This window comes from Carassius carassius, chromosome 7 (genome assembly GCF_963082965.1).
Source record: "Carassius carassius chromosome 7, fCarCar2.1, whole genome shotgun sequence".
In the NCBI taxonomy this organism is placed as follows: Eukaryota; Metazoa; Chordata; class Actinopteri; order Cypriniformes; family Cyprinidae; genus Carassius; species Carassius carassius.
In genome coordinates, this window is record NC_081761.1 from 31,891,807 (window position 1) to 31,910,409 (window position 18,603).

Genomic DNA, 18,603 nt, shown 5'->3' on the forward strand with positions numbered 1-18,603 from the left:
AAGAGAGAGGAAACACTGCTCTGTGCTTGGTTTTGTAGTTTATTTTACCCTTTTTGCAAGGGGATGTCAACAGGCTCGTAGGATTGTGAATACAATAGATCTGCACTAAAGCAAGTTCCTACATTTTTTTATTTTTCTCTTAAGGAAAGGCTCAAAGCAGCCATGTCTGGGTTTTTTTCTTACATAATGGTTGAGCAAATAAATGCATTCAGTGCTGTTGATCATATCTAAAATGACAGCTTAGGATTCAAACACTTTGCAAGTTAACATAGTTCATCTGACCTTAACATTATCTGTTTACTTATGGTTTATACTTGCATCCCAACGCAATTAAAACGATTTTTTCCTATGCACAAAAAGGATGCCTGATGGTTGTCAGCCAGTCTTAAAGAGCAAAACTGATTTTTGTGGGGGGCCTTGTTGCCATGGTAACATGCTCCTTAAAGAACTGAAGTGGGAAAGAAGTGGAGTCAGCGATGCATATTACGTATAAATCTGTGCTGTTGATATATATGCCAGATAATGGGAATCAATGGAAACCATTAGTGTGAAAGAAGTGTTTAATTACTTTTTTTGATTAAAAGTAAAGATGTGCATAAGAATCGGACCACTTTAGGGTAAAGATGTTTGAAAAGATGAAACCCTGACACTAGATGTATGACTTCATTATCATTGCCCAAAGGCTCTGATGGGAATAGATTTCAAAGCAAACAGCATTTGAAGAAATGAAGAAAGTGAACATTATTATTCAATAAAGTGTTTATTTGCCACTTGTTTCCACTCATGTGATCAGTGCTGAGGAGTAACTAAACAACATTTTCCATTAGCATATCTTTGTTCAAACTCCAGTTTGAATTTAAAGTAAAAAGCAAAGTTTCATGTTATCAGTTCATAACAGTTCATGTTAACGTCAAACAAATGAATCCCTGCGTCAAATGCTGCCGTTCACTGTTACTTTTTTGTAAATGATGCTATTTCTAGCTTTAGTGGTTACATTACATAACACTTAGAATTAGTTTTCTTTAATTAATGTAAATTAATTATATTTTATTTGTTCATTCTGCCCCTGGAAATCAAACACATGGCCTTAGCTTTCTCAGTTGCTTTTTGTTTTGTTTTGCTTTGCTTTGTGTGTGTTTTGTTTATCTTTACTTTGTTTTGTTTTGCATAGTGTTTGTGTTTTGTTTTGCTTTTTTTTTTTTTAGTTTGTTTTCTATGTTATGGTGGTCTTAAATGGCTTCAGTGTAGTTTTAGTAATAATAATGTAGTCTACATTTTTGACAGTTTCTGTATTGAATGTAGTTTAAATTATAACATTTATAAACTTTTAATTTTTAATAAGCTTGAAGCTACAGGTTTAGGGTAGCTGTCATGACACTGCATGCAAGTAGAAGTAAACATTTAAAGGTGCTCTAAGTGATTTTTGAAAAATGCTTTTGAATACAGCGTTGGACAGAGTCCCAAAACACACTTTTAGCCAATCAGCAGTAAGGGGGCATGTCTTGTAATGATAGATAGAAGAGAGTGCTCAATTTGAGGACGTATATTGGCAGATAGCGACGATACGTAGAGAGATGGCAGATAAAAAAAGAGGAAAATATCAGAGAAACAAAACATTAAAAAGAACAGTTATGATCAGGCAAGAGGTAGGACCCGTGATAATATCAGAGCATCTTTCCAATGGTGAAGAGAAACTCAAGGAGCAGGAAAAGCTCAAACTGGACACAGAGGTTGCGTTGTTTCTTCTTGATAGGTGAGTAACATTGATTTGGCTTCATTTCACACAACTTATCTGTGATGGCTTTTGTTTGAATATGCTTGTTTGTCATCTTTTTTTTCCACGATCATCGTTTTGCCAGGGTTGTGTATGTGTGGGGCAGAGATTGCAAAATAAGGAAAACGTCCTGTTGGGTAAGGGTGTGTTTGTTTTAGTACTTTCAAATATCAGCATCGTTTGGCAGAAATTGCTTAGTACACCTTTAACAAATGCATTTAGATCAGGTTTAACAGTTTTCTTATCACTAGATTTCCACTCACAGTATTACAAAACAAGAATTACATCTAGCTACACTGACAGACAGGCTGAAGTCCATATTTTTAATGATTTGATTAATTAAAATTTCTGCAGATAAGCTCTCTATGTTTCCTTCTAACGAGCATTCATCACACTTACATTGATTTTTATTATGAATACCCTGAGCTATGTGTAGCTCCTCTATCTGTTGTGATACTTTTTGAGGTGATCTAGGAACATCTGTGTGGTTTCTCTTAAATTTAATGAAAACAGAATCTGAGCAATGAGAACAGCAACTGACTGAACACTTTTTCTCAGAATGGCGTGTGACGACTCATGGCAGTGAACTGCAGAAGCTTAATTAGACTGTGATAGGAGCCCTCCAGTCAAACTGTCACAGTGCAGCAAACTCAGATTTCTGTTTTAGTATGGCCTGTTGCTCTGATTAGCACCTAATGAACAGTTAACGTGCTAATTAATAACTGTGTGGAGGTAATGCGTATTTAGTGGTGAATGTGGTTTCTGTTTTGCACTGGAAGACACTGTTGGAACACATGTTGCATATATCGCTAGCATACTTATTGGATTGCATAAATTGATATTATCAGAATACATTGCTAATTTTGAATGGCCATTACTGGAATAAGATTCAGAGACCAGCGAAAGAAAATGAAAGAAAATCACTCACTGCTCTTGACTGAATTACTTTGTAGTTTTAACAGTCAAACCAAAAATTATTTAGACACCAGATATAATTTTTGATATATATAGCAAAACTGTAATGATGTGAGAAATGTTGAAGGTATTTCATTTTTGCATTGAAGACTATCCAGTGCTATTTTACATTTAATTATTTGGTTTCTGTACCTTGACACCTACAACTTGAAAAAAAAACTTAACCATTGTGTGAATAGCACAAATAAATAAAAATAAACGAACATACAAATTAAACAATTTCAAACAGGGCCCACTGGTACAACCTTCACCGGGTCCCCGCTGACCCCAGCTACGGCGCTGCTCACGCCTGTTTCACACATACTCCGTCTGCAGTGCGTATGCAGTCCGTGTGAGTTATGTATGTGGTGCAGCACGGACTCGATGTGCTTTCACACAGGACGCGTTTGCAGTTCGCTACTCGGTACGTAAACGATCGCTGCACTGCTGCAGACGCATCGCTCCTGGAACGCAACTGGAATCCGTTAACATGGGTGTGTCAAAAAATATGCAACGCATACGCACTGCAGACGGAGTATGTGTGAAACAGGCGTAAGGTTGTTTGCACCTTGTGCAATGTGGAATTAGTTGACAGCTTTTTCAAGCACTTTGTGATGCATTTTGGAAACAGGAGATGAGCCCCTTTTCTAATGCACCACCTAGCTTGATAAACCCCTTCTCAAAGACTTACTGTTTGTCAATTTTATTTGGGTAACACACATATTCTGAATGCCTTCGGCAGAATTCGAATGAGCCATTTTAGATGAATCTAGATTAATTTCAAGATCACAGTGAGATTAATCTAGATAAAAAAAATTAATCTATGCCCACCACTAATATATATATATATATATTTATTTATTATTATTTTTATATATATATAAATAAATTGCTAACCACAATGTAGTGGCATGTTCATATTTAATATGGGCAGAAGGAAAAGTTTCATAACATGGTTTGCATTTTAAATGAACATTTATGTGTGGTGATTTTTATAAATGAAATGAACTAAAATAAAATAAAAGCATTTTTGAGGGTCTTGGAATCAGGTTTGGTTCTTGGAGGGTCTTGTTTCTTTTCCAACTGTGTTCTATATAATTGCAGTCTATAAAAATATTCTTCCTGGAGATATATTGACTCATTTAAAAAAAGATCCCAGTATCTATGTTTCATTTTGAGGTTATGTGAAATGACACAAGCTGGCAAGAATTTGATTCCACACTGAGATATGAAGCAGTAAATGCCATAAATTACACTGAGAGATAGACAGATTATGTGTGTGTGTGTGTGTGTGAGAGAGAGAGAGAGAGAGAGAGAGAGAGCATAGGGTATTCCATGTTCATTTTAATGAGAAATCCTCCTCATATTGTGTTAACAGCCATACTGACATAACTATACTATGTTATGAATAGCAATCTAACATCACTGCATGTCATATGTCACTATATGGATTTTTCTCCCACCATATAATTGAGTTATATGGCATCATTCTGCTACTACATCTAATCGTTGACATGTTTGTTCTATATGTTATAATGCCAATACCCTGAGGCTGAATCATATCTCCTTTTGGATATTTGAGAACACTTAAAGAGGAATTCACTAAGAAGAAATTGGGCCCACATATAGCTTCATTTATTTCCATGCAATGTTTTTATTGCTTCTGTGCCTGTTAAGGAATTATGCAAATCAGGTAACGACACAAACACGCCTCAAAAAATTAGAGCTGAATGCAATTTGCACAGTGCAATTCCCCATCTTGGTTGTAGAGGATGTACCAGACTAGAAGTGGCATACTTCACAGGGATTGTATGGGATGTCTTCACCAGTCTGATCCAGTCAAATGAATATTTTCATTACGAATCAAGCTGGCCCATGTTCATAATTGCATATAGCAAGCAGGGGCTGTGACATTCAGAATTATATTGAGAAATTATTGTTCCCATTTTCTTTCCCAATTTAGTTCCTGAATTTGAATTGAGGTAGGATTCAGAACTACAGTTCAGATTTGAATGTAAAGAAGTCAATTTGAAATTCAGAACAACCCTACAGTATCACTGTAAAAATTTAACTAGAAATTTTCAAGATTAGAGATGGATGGATGGACAGATGTATGGATAGATAGGGCCTAGATATAGACAAAATAGGTGCTTGCTTAATTGGTTGATAGAGATAGAGGATATAGATAAATGATGGATGGAGCGACAGATGGATAGATGATTGACAGAGAGATAGAGGTGTAGCTTTATGGTGGATGGATGGATAGATGGATAGATTAGTGATAGAAGATATGGAATATACCGTATTGACCCGAATATAAGACGACCCTAATTATAAGGTGTCCCCTCTTTTTCCAGATGTACCTTTTGCAAAAAGGCTTTTTGAAAACCAAATTTTTTCCCAAATTATTTTCATATTGCATATTTTTCCTATTTAAATTTTTGTTTTGAAAGTATGGTAAATACTGGTAAAATGTACCAACAATAAGCACATAAAAATAAAAAAATAAAAATAACAGGTAGCCATATGAATTATATAACATTTAGACCATCCATCTCAAAGTAGCCTAACAAAATTTTATTAACAGTAGAAGTAAAACTTATTGTAGTCTTCAAATCGGGGTACTGTCTCACATTTTAAAATCATTTAGAGAGAAAGTTTGGTCCCATCGGGCTAATGACAGTCACGACTCATGCCGCTGTAAGCATTTTCTTTTTCTTTTGTTTTCACTTGCTATCTTCACAACACACATTACATTACTTATTTCATGGCACACTCATTTTATGTGTTTTTGGCGCCACATATTGTCATGGGTGTATTATTGACATGTCAAAGTCTGGACCCTGAATATAAGACGACTCCGTTTTTTCAGATGTATTTCCAAGAAAAAAACATTGTCTTATATTTGGGTCAATACAGTATATACATGATGGATGGATGATAGTAGATAGATGGCTTACATCATGTCAGAGTTTCTAACGTTGGCGTGAATGCAACCATGAAAATGGCCAAAGAGGAAAATGTATTTGTCGGGGGACCGCCCTGGTGGCTAGTTCCTATAGCTGAGTTCCTATTTGAGTTCCTACAAGGTGCGAAAGCCCCTGTGGATAGATAAATCAACCACTGTTGTTTTCTGAAGGTCTGATTTTGTATTTGTGGGACATTGTGTGCACATGTCCTCTACTCTTGTTGCAACATCTAAATCAAACACGTTGACGCATCAAAGCTAACTCTTTGCGCTAATCCATAGGGAGCAATTCAGTCCCCACCTGCAATGCTATTTTGACATGATGTGGCACCGAAACATTAAATCTGTCTTCTGCCGCAGAGGAAGACAAAATCTGTTCAACGTCCGTTATGTCCCGGTGAACATTGTAAAAGTGTCAGCCAAAAGGCAGTGATGACATTTTCAAACATTTGTCTGTCAGCCATCATTAACTGCAGGTGCATTTGTTAAAAACCTCTCGTGTTGATGAGTTAATCGTAAAAGTTGCATCTTGGCTGAGCTTTTCGACTTCATTGGCTGATTTAATTCAACAGATTCATAAACAGGCCTCACACTCTCCTGCTTAAAATGCAATACTTAATTTACGGCCAAACAGGTCAGCATGTAGTTGACCCTGCAGTAGCCTCCGGGTAACAGGAGATAAAAGAATTCAAGATGGTTTAAAAGAGATGGAGACAGAGTTTGAGAGAGACAGAGGCGTTCCTCTAAAGAAGCCATTAGTCCCTTCATTAGTGGTAGGCCAAACCGCGTCACTTCTAAATTAAGTTTGACACTTTAAATTGGTCTTTGTGGACATGGAACATTTAGTTATGCTAATAATATTTCTGTTTGTCGCGGTTGCTTTAATTAAAGTCCAATGATGATAATCCAAGTCATGGATAATTGACATTTCTATGATTAATTGCAGGTCAATTGGGGTTTTGTGGAGAGCAGCATCACATAATGAGTAGAGTCTACTTGCATCGTCTTCTTACTAGTACACACTGTAACCATGTGACAACTTAAATGAATTAACTAGTGGGTGAGCTTCTTGAATGGGACACTGAGCCTTAACGATTGAAACCAACAGACTGGAAGCTAAAAGGATTATGGTTGTTTCACAAACGTAAATCTAATGAAATGCTCAGAAACGATTTATCAGTGACTGAGTATGGCTTGTAAAAGTTTCCTATCCTGCAGAGACTCATGACTAGGGCTGTAAGATTTGGCCCAAAAATCTTGCAGTATATGTAATTTATGTAATTATATTTGGCTGCACTATAATGGTTTCTTCATTCGGAATACGGTCAAATTTGTGTAGGTAGGTGTGTTTGGGTAATTTGGCTATTGAAAATACAAAACCCAAACCATCACACTACAGTATGAATTATATGAATATATATGAACAGTGTAACATACTGTACTTTAATACACAACAAACATGACAAACAGCTAATGTTGCATTCCAGTTACCTCAAAAGTCATATGTAGGAGCTGGTAATGACATCACATCCAAGTGGACCTTGTTCTGGTAGAGAAATCCGAGATGGACACGTCAATTGTTAGCAATAACATAATATCAGAAGAAAAACATAAACAAAAACAAAAACATACAAAACATACAAAAACATAACTGCTAAACAAGATAAGACAAATGAACCTGAACCACTGAGAGAACTGAACTAGTTAATAAACAAGTTCAGTTTCAATTCAGTTTTGGAACATTTATGACCTTTTACTCATATCTGCTTGCTTTGCAGTGGTTTATTGCATATTATGCTGAGCACCAATCATCAGAGGTAGATCTGTGCTTTATTTGTCAGCAAGAGTTCTGCTGATCAGCTGGAAAATACAATGCAGAATGGCATCAAGAGGTTGGAGCCTCCACATTGTGTTTGTGTAAAATGCCACTGCAGCTGAGTCCTCTGTGCTTTCACACTATAAAGAATAGAAGCCCTTAAGAACAAGAAATCTTTCTTTGTCTCTCTCACACCCCTATATTCACCCCTTTCTTTCTTTAATTCTTTCTTTCTTTCTTTCTTTCTTTCTTTCTTTCTTTCTCATATTGCTAATGGCAAACCTTTTTTTTGCTTCTGGCTTTGTGCTTTCATCCAATCCAAATATATCTGGGAGTTTCTATGCAATCTAATTTGAAAGAATAATTGAGAAAAATACATTTTTAGAAAAGACAAATATAGTATAGTAAGCATAGTACTTGTAAAAAGATAAAAAGAAAAAAGCAAATATCTCATCTAATTATAGTTTATATTGCAGTGTCTATATCTTCTGCTCTCTCCAAGATTTTTGATGGGTTTTGCTCTCAATTTCTAGATCAAGAACATATTTTCTGTGGATGTATATCTCATTATATTGTTAAAAGTATATATAGATTAAAATGGCCTTGGGGTTTCTGATCAATGCATCGGTGTTAAGAAGGAGTGAAAGGGTTCAGAGGTTGTGATTCTTTCCTAACTAACTTGGTCTAGTCTTAAAATTACTTTCCATAACTGGTTTCTCTTCTCATTTAGACAACTTGCAACTCTGTGGTGGAATGATTCTTGGTTTGAACAATCTGTTCTCCATATTTAGAGTGGAGGTCATGAGCCTAGACAGTTACAGATATTAGAGTCCGTCTGTTAAACTGGCCTTGGCGTTTGCTGAAGCCACTTCATTATACATTACAATCATTTTGTGAAGAAAAGGGGTTTGAACAGACTATAAGCTACTTTTTCCCCCTCTCATACATTTTTTTCACGTCTCATGACTTTTATCTTCCGAAACAGACACCGAGTAGCCGCTACTACCAACATGATTTAAAGTGACAGCTTGTTTGTCGCCCTGCTTCAGGGAAGAGGCCTGTTTTACACTAGGCAAAGCTATCAAAGGAAAATGAATATGAATATGCAAATGAAACCCATCAACTCAAACCTACCTAGACCTGTACAGGAAACACAGCAGCATCTGACAGAAGGAAATGGCCGTAATTATGTAAAATGTCAACGTGAGGGACCATGTGCTGCAACGGTGACTTATAATCTGTCTTCTGCCTTGTATTTGTGAAGCAAATGTAAGCACTGAGCCCTTTATTAATTATATAACTGTCTGTCACCTAATGTGATGCCCCATGCATGTTCTTCTTGGTTTTAAAGGTAATTAAGTCATGGTGGAAGTCAATCTCTCTTTTTTGGGGGTGTATTGACTGTGCTAAATTAATTTTGGTCAAAAAGTCAATTCAGAGATTTGTTTATCGTCTTTATATCACTAATTTGTTTCTTTGACTGATGATATATGGAGCAACCTTTTGAGCTATTTTGGCAGCCAACTTTTTTGAGCATTGTTGCTTGGGCAATTTAAAAATAAATGTATTAAAACTAAATATTTTATAATAACAATATATTTAAGAACAGAGGAATGGAATGATGTCATGAAAATCACTTTCAGGTCTTTGATAGCCAATCAGAATCCATCCTTGAGTATTTCAAGTGACAGACGATAGGACTGAAGCACTTGGTTATAATAAACAGATTGTCATCATCAGTTGGTGTGGATGCTGATATTGTTATCATTATAGTCATCTTTATAGTTACCATTGTTGGTGTGAATGGGCCTTTAGGCCTAGATAAGCCCAGGAAGCATTAAATGAATGCTTAATTTCTTGATTAAGAGGGCGACACATCTTACCCCACTTTTCCTTACAGTGAAGAAAAATACAAGGACACATTTTTAAGCCTTTATAATTTTCAATGGTGTGCGCCGTGAAGCATGTCGAGGCGTTTGATGGGGTCGGTGCTGTGAACGTGTGATGCATGTGCATGCATGAGTGTTTGACGTTCTGGATGGCTAGTTCAGCAGCTCCTGCTGTCTTCTCGCTGATCCTCAGGCTAAAAGCTCTCACAGATCATAGAGCCCAAGGTCAGGGTTGAGAACTATCAAGCTTAATCCCACCAGGCTTACAGCCTCGAAGGCCGATTGAGTCCTGCTTGTTGACACAAAAGAGAAGTAAACACAACATCAGGGGGGTCGGGAAGACAAACAATTGAAGGGCTTTGGGGAAAATGAGCATAGCTATCCACCAGCCCTTAGGCTGCCCTTAGGTTTCTAAATAGCTTTAAAGAAGTTTTCTGAGGAGTAGATGTCAAAACTACTGTTTTTTTGGCATTAAGTTGATACTTAATTAAAAAAAGATACCCAACTTGGCAATGCATTGATGTAAACATGGTAAGTTTATCTCCTGTGAATGTAAACAGACTAGACGAACATTGTTTAAACAATACTGCATCAGTAGCTTTGCAAGCAGTGTAAACACATGTAATCTACTTTACCTTCTGCTGTTTAATATTTGTTAATACTTTTATGTATTTATTTTGTTAAAATATTTTTATATATTTTCTATATATATATATATATATATATATATATATATATATATATATATATATATATATATATATATATATATATATATATATATATATATATAGTACAGACCAAAAGTTTGGACACACCTTCTCATTCAAAGAGTTTTCTTTATTTTCATGACTATGAAAATTGTAGATTCACACTGAAGGCATCAAAACTATGAATTAACACATGTGGAATTATATATGGAATTATATACATAACAAAAAAGTGTGAAACAACTGAAAATATGTCATATTCTAGGTTCTTCAAAGTAGCCACCTTTTGCTTTGATTACTGCTTTGCACACTCTTGGCATTCTCTTGATGAGCTTCAAGAGGTAGTCACCTGAAATGGTCTTCCAACAGTCTTGAAGGAGTTCCCCCGAGGGATGCTTAGCACTTGTTGGCCCTTTTGCCTTCAGTCTGCGGTCCAGCTCACCCCTAAACCATCTCGATTGGGTTCAGGTCCGGTGACTGTGGAGGCCAGGTCATCACTCTCCTTCTTGGTCAAATAGCCCTTGATGCCTTCAGTGTGACTCTACAATTTTCATAGTCATGAAAATAAAGAAAACTCTTTGAATGAGAAGGTGTGTCCAAACTTTTGGTCTGTCTTGTATATATATATAAATTTGCTCATAATTTTTTTTTATGACATTAAAGATCATGAAATGACATGATATTTAAATGTCCTGGAGTTCGAAATTTTCATATGCGTTTTTTTTTTCATTCTTTCTTTTTTTTTTCATTCTATCAAACTGTTTGTTACAGATGCAAAAATTCTGAAATTTGCAGTCTGTATCTGTCCTGGAAATTGAAATGTGTGAAGTCTCCTGAAGCCCATTTTTGGCTCCAAAAAGAAACTGTCTGCGATACATATAAACGTGATTGAAAGGAATAAGAGTAATAAATAAACCAGTTTATTTGACTTTTTGTTTTTCTTTCTACAGGTGATACTGATTCTCACCAAGCTATATGACTTTCACCTTGGCAGTGTAACGGAAAGCACTTTATGGAGGTGAGCTAAAAGCTACCATCTCTTCCTCTCTCACCCACATCTCTCCTTCCATCTTAGCCCTTTTCCCGTTCTCCATTACACTTTCTATCCAAGGCAAAGTATCTGAGCGATGGCAAGCGGAGTTATGTGATTTTGCCTGGAATGAGGAGCAGAAGTATTCACTCCAGGAACTATTCCATCTCAAGCAAGAACAGTGTTCATTTCATATTCACAACTTTAATTCATCACATTTTTGTGGACAAAATATATATATATTTTTTCACCAGTTGTATTAATTTATATCATCAGTCAGAAAGTACCTAAGTATAGCCTGTTTCTTAATTATCTCACATTTAGAGCAGAAAAGAGACTTTGACGTTGTTCCAAACCGTAGAAGTCCTCTACAGTCTAAATTCAATTTATTTGTAATCCTTATTGGCTCTGTTAGATTCTCGTTTACTGGTGTTTTTGGACACATTGTGCAATTTAGAGTGATAGGAGCAGCCTTATCTTTCAAATGGTCAACTGAACACTTCAATTTGGACAGAGAGAAGCTGCATATTGAGGTGCTTAAGTCTGACGATTTGCAATGACGTCTGATTTGAGATGACAAGTGCAGTGCTCTTTTCATGAGCTGCTGTAGGGCAGAACGGTTTCAAGGTTAATGGGTTTTCTGAGAATACACTGAATGATTTTCCTAGTAAAGGATGTGTCTCATTCTATGTGCAATATAAGTACAGGCTATTACTACAGTATACAACGCCGTACTTGTGCAATTAAGCAATTACTATACATCAAATTTGGAAAAAGGTCCTGGAAGTCAATTATACTGTATTTAATTTATATTAAGTTTTAACACAGTTTTAAAGAATGGAAGATTTCATACTACATCGAACCATGTCTGATCTGTTATTTGTAAATGCAATTAATTACAATTATTATTATTATTATTATTAGTGTTATTTATCAATCTGAGCTGATCTGAGAATCAGTTGATGTATTTGAATTGATGTAGCAAACATGATGCAAAATTCTCAATGTAGAATATTAAGTATTGATTAAAAAAGAATAAAATAAGTATAAGTATAAGTCAAGTCAAGTCAAGTCAAGTTCGCTTTATTGTCAGTTCTTCCACATGTACAGTACATACATACAGAGAATCGAAATTGCGTTACTCTCAGACTATAACAGACTATGTGTGTGTGTGTATATATATATATATATACATATATATATATATATATATATATATATATATATATATATATATATATATATATATATATACCCACATGGAAAGAACCTATATGTGGATATATGCGCATATATAAAACCTATATGCAGTGAATATGCACATACAGTACAGGCCAAAAGTTTGGACACACCTTCTCATTCAAAGAGTTTTCTTTATTTTCATGACTATGAGAATTGTAGCGTCACACTGAAGGCATCAAGGGCTATTTGACCAAGAAGTAGAGTGATGGGGTGCTGCGCCAGATGACCTGGCCTCCACAGTCACCGGACCTGAACCCAATCGAGATGGTTTAGGGGTGAGCTGGACCGCAGACAGAAGGCAAAAGGGCCAACAAGTGCTAAGCATCTCTCGGGGAACTCCTTCAAGACTGTTGGAAGACCATTTCAGGTGACTACCACTTGAAGCTCATCAAGAGAATGCCAAGAGTGTGCAAAGCAGTAATCAAAGCAAAAGGTGGCTACTTTGAAGAACCTAGAATATGACATATTTTCAGTTGTTTCACACGTTTTTGTTATGTATATAATTCCATATATAATTCCACATGTGTTAATTCATAGTTTTGATGCCTTCAGAGTGAATCTACAATTTTCATAGTCATGAAAATAAAGAAAACTCTTTGAATGAGAAGTTGTGTCCAAACTTTTGGTCTGTACTGTATATGCAAATATATACTGCATATATGCGAATATTTGCCACATATAGGCAAAACTGAGGTGCATATATGTGCATATACAGTAAATATAGGTCTCCTGTATTGCCTCTTCATATCCACATATAAGTCCTACACATACAAGATATGTCTTCTATATAGCTAATGGAGCTGAGAAGAGCAACAAGATAAAAAAAAAAATGTTTTGTTTTTTGTCTTATTTTTGTTCTTTTGATTGTTCTTGTTTCTATATTTTGGACTTTTATTTATGTTGCCTAGCAGGTTTTTTGTCGTTCTTGTACTATATTTTTTGTTTTGTACTATTTGATTGATCTTGAGTAAATAAATAATGTAAATTTCTACATTTTGGACTTTTATTTATGTTGCCTAGCAGCTATGGATTTTAATTTTACTATTATAGGTGAACATATAGGTGCATATATACGTGCATATATGTACCTATATAGGTATATGTATGCACATATATATGTGTAAATATATACGTGCATATATGTACCTATATAGGTATATGTATGCACATATATATGTGTAAATATATACGTGCATATATGTACCTATATAGGTATATGTATGCACATATATATGTGTAAATATATGCGTGCATATATGTACATATATGTATATATATATGTGTGTGTGTGTGTGTGTGTGTACATATATGTACATATAATATAGAAAAACGGGCAATTTTATATATGTCACATATATTAAAAACCTATATCAAAACCTATATTAAAACATATATTTTTATATAGGTTTTTTCCATGTGGGTATATATATATATATATATATATATATATATATATATATATATATATCAGTCATAAGTGGCTGGGGTCTATTTTTAGCAATAGCCAAAAAAAAAAAACTACTTTTTGATTTTTGATTAGTAATATGCATTGCTAAGAATTCATTTAGACAACTTCAAAGGCAATTTTCTCAGTATCAAAATTTTTTTGCACCCTCAGATTCCAGATTATCAATAGTTGTATCTCTGCCAAACATTGTCCGATCCTAATAAACCATACATCAATGGAAATATTATTTATTCAGCTTTCAGATGATGTATAAATCTCAATTTTGAAAAATTAAGATGTTTTTGTGGTCCAGGGCCAAAATAAAAAAGAAGCTGGAAATGGAGAGAAAGTAAAAAGTTCACAATCTAATTGTCCCAGCTAGGGTGAATGAAATGCATGAAGATGATGAACTAGGTGACACAGAACACATGGAGAAGATAAAAATCAACAAAACAGGTCCTTGAGGTGTGACTCTAATAAAGAGTGTTAATTATTCACAGTTCTAATTTACAGTATCATCACATTTCTACATGGACATTTTGATTCATTTATTTATTTATTTTTATTACTGATGTGCTGGTTATTTGAATTGATAAAATGCAGAAAAAAACATACACTGGAGATGGAAAGAAAGAACACAATAGCTACGTAGGTAAACACAATAAGCTACCAACTTCAAATCAACAGTAATACAAATACAATCACAAACCTGACTGAATTCTCACACAGCTGTGTAGTCTGGCCTTCTAAACCCTGCGGCTCTGTGCAGTCTCACATTTAATACATCACAGTGACTGCTACCAGAGCAGTGAAAGTATGTATTGACAAAATGATGGCTTGCTAATACTCAGCTTTCCACAAATCAGGCCTCTGGGGAGTTCTGTGCTCATTTACACAGGCTAAAAACAAATCTAAGCACAACCCTGTCGTCGATTGCCATTTTCTTTCTGCATCTGCATTTAACTTTGGTCACTGATGCTGTTTCATGATTTAATATACTTCAGGGCCCACACATCTTCATTCTTAATTGAGATCAAAGTTCAATTAAGATGGAGGTGAATTTTGAAGGAGCAACTGGTGAAGTTTAGTTCCGCTAGCAGAAAACTAGACAGCTGTTGACTTTTTGAGAAAGGTCAGGGCATGAGCATCGCTCTGAGAAACGGCGTGTCAGTTTTAATGAACAGCATGACCTTAAACAATGGAGCCGGATCAGTCATTTTTCCAGATAATATTCAAAGTGAATGAACCCCTCTGTGTGTGGATGTGAAGGAAACATCGATGCCAGTAATAGAACTGACACTTGTTTTGCTCAAAGCACTGTACCTCTTTCTCATGCAAACATCCTGCGTTCTCGGAGGAAGAGGAAACACCTAATATCTTATTTATAATTCATCGGCACAAATAGATGAAAAATGGGACTCTTAAAGTTCTGAAACATTGTTGCAGTTGATTAGAATAAGAGTTCATTTAAAGATGCCGCATGTAAAACAGCTAGCGGTTGAAATTGCTACTACAATCTTTGCCAGGCAGACATAACTTGGAAAATGTTGATATTTCTTTGTAAATTTAATGCTGTTGTGTTTTATTTTATATATATATATGTATATATATATATATATATATGTATATATATATATATAATTTGGTTTGATATGACTTATTTGGTATGTCAAAATATTTGAGAGTTGTTTCTTCTGTTGTTTCTTTATACTCTATGCTCACATGGGTTGCCAGATTGAGAGACAACTCAAAACAAGCACAATTGTCAATGCCGGGAACGAGCCTTACACTAAGTTGATGACTTGATTAATCCGCATTTTAATTTGTTTTTTTTAATGCCGATTCTTTTCAGGTTGTGTTAAATCTGATTTCTGCTGTGTAGAATTTTTGTGGAGTTGTTTATTCCTCTAAAAGAGGGAAAATATGATGGTTGCTCAATTTTTACTTATTTCTTTAAAAACTCTGTGTATGAAAGATGCAAATGACATCTGTTTTGTACAATGAAAGTATCTTCAATTTGACCAAGGTATTCTTCATAAAGGAGCAGAAAATGTTAGAAATTATTGTATTTTCAGGATAATGTGAATACAGTGTTTGCTCTTCAAGTATTTGCATCAATATTTGCACTGTGTGAGTGTGAACAGAACTCAGTGATAATTATTTTCAAGCATAACATGATGAGATGTACCTGCCGCTCTAAAACTGCATATAGTTGCTTCTGGACCACCAATCTCCATTGCATGCTTGCAATCTGACGTTGCTGCCTAGAGGGGTCATGCAAGGGTGACCGCTGACAGACTTTCAAATTGCATCATTTTGGCAGCGGCAGGTCCTATATAGAGCTGATATTTCACAGGTCAGCGCATGCAAAACCAGTCAGACCTTTCGGAGCAGGACTTACCTGATGTCCCTGACCTTTTAAAGAAGTCGAGAAGAAAAACAAGAACTTTGCCCATGTTCATTTTACCCAGGGATTCTCTTTGTGCCATCTCTTATTAGGGGGGAATCGTGTAGATGTTTTTATGATCTTTGTGGTTTTATGGAATTGACCGATGCTAGGCTTCCAAACAGTGCACTCCGATCAGACGAGACAGACATTTTGTATTACAGTGTTCCACAAGTTTTTTTTGTTGTTGTTTTTTTTACTCAAAAATAAAACATAAATAAACATAAATGAAATCTTGAGTTTTATGAAGTAAATCTATGTAATAGGATTATTATGAACCCTAGTTGCTATATTTGACCGTACCTCAAGCTCATAAACCTCAGGATTATGATTCCAGATTTAATATATAGAAGATTTATGAAAATTCTGTGGGTTCCTGCTTCGCCCCCTCTCCATGCTTTCTGACGACGATCATAAATCACTAACGATTATTATTCAGAAGGTCATTTACCACACTCTATTTTTTTTATTGATATTCTTACCTTTTTAATTACACTCTGGTGGCACTTCCCATTATATCCTGGAGCCAACTCTAATTTAGTGTCTGTCATAATAATAAATAGAGAATATCATCACCGCCATCAGCATGTGCTCACTAGACTGGATTTGCGAGTGGTTTTCTAGTTTCAGAATCAGCCTCAGAGGTACTTGTTATGTTTGCTGTAATCAAATTAAAATCCCATCAACACACCAGATGTGTTAGAAATGGGAGTCAGACCGTTCCCTGTCCTGCTTTAGCGGCCCCAAGGGTCTTTCATGCTAAGGAAAAGATGCTAAAGAGAGGAATAGAGTCATATACTTGACAGATAATCTCTGTCAACATAAAGACTGTAGGTTTAAAGGTCTCATTTTCCTTTTATCATGGCACCAATTTATTTATTATAATGACACATGTCATATTGTGCTTGTCTCCAGAGCTTATCTGCTGAGTTGAGTGCTCCATTGATGAGAAATCTGGTTTCATAGCAGTTTTTTTAATGTTTAATGTATGTTAAGTATGTCAGGAAAATAAGCAACTGACTTATGAGCACTGGGCGCTATCCAGAGCAGGTTGTTTAGACCAGTTCAGACCAGAACCATCAGAAAATGAAAGCATGCACTGTTGCCATGGTTTGAAACCCTTGAGCTGCATGTGCTCTTGCAGAGTGCTTAAAGAAGTATAATTAGTTTCCATTCATCTAGTGTCAGTTTTGCCGATATTGCTGTATACATATATTTATCTAGATTGAAATGCAAGTGCTTGCAGGGCTGGAAAAAGTAGCATTATGCTTAAAGCTTTTGTTTGTGTTTTTGTGTAAATTAAATAGTGCTTTGGTTTTGTCATGACACTCGGTGGACATCTTGTTTTTAGTAGGCTGAACATTCTAAGAATAATATCACTGTACAGTTAAATATTTTGGAATTAGAAACCCATAAATGCAATGTTGGATTACTATTCAAATATTTTTAGCACCCATCTTTGTTATTAGTAGGGTGTTTGGGGTGTTTTCTAGGTTGTTTTTTAATTTTATTAAGGGGTTACTTCATGGCACAAGTCAAAAGAGCCCCAAGTGTATATGTGTGTGTGCCTATTTTTTATATTTTATTTGATTTGTTTTTAATGATTTTTAATTTTATTTGTATTTGTATCTGTATTTGATCACTTAGAAAAGTATATGCAAATCTCTCATCAACAAGCCATACAGTTTGAATTATTGGTCATGTCCAGAGCATAGATGTTGCATGATGAAGTTTAAAAGTTTTGAGTTTTTTTCTTTTTTTTCTTTTTTTAAATACAGAGTCCTAGAATAAACTTAATGTAAACCCTACTCCCTTAATTCTGCCAGCAATTGAACTCATTAACAAAATCAATTTAACAAATTTACCAATAAGTAAAATAATGAACATCTAATGCAAAAAGGTAATGGGACATTTTACAACGAATTGCACAACCAAAACAAACTTAAATGGTTAACAACTTAAATAGAACCACTAAACTAATGTCTTTCTGAAAAGCAACTCATCGTTTTAAAACAGCGGGATGGGTTGCATGTCTTCACAATGGAGAGGAAACTTTCCAAAAGTGTTTGGAGAAATATTTCTTTCCACAGTTATAAGTTCAGGCTGATTGGATCTAAAGCTTCTAATTGGGGGAGAAAGAAACAGTTAACTGGGGAAAAGAAATGAAAAAATAATGAAGGGATGCAAATGAAAACTTTCAACTTGGAGGGTAGTTCTTTTGCAGAACTCTTCTTTTCCAATACCAACCAGACTCTTGACTCCTTTGAAGCACACGAGCAAGTTTTAAGGGGGATATGAGAGTCTGTATGAACATACTATCAAATACA

At 35.2% G+C, this 18,603-nt stretch overlaps 1 protein-coding gene across 1 annotated transcript in view; it reads left to right on the top strand.

The window, feature by feature from the left end:
- Window positions 1-18,603, top strand: part of sorcs3a (sortilin related VPS10 domain containing receptor 3a) — a 230,070-nt gene that overhangs the window by 95,013 nt on the left and 116,454 nt on the right. Inside the window, exon 2 of the mRNA XM_059554602.1 lies at window positions 11,062-11,129. Within this exon, the coding sequence (XP_059410585.1) occupies window positions 11,062-11,129 (68 nt within the window). The remainder of the gene's footprint in view (window positions 1-11,061; window positions 11,130-18,603) is intronic.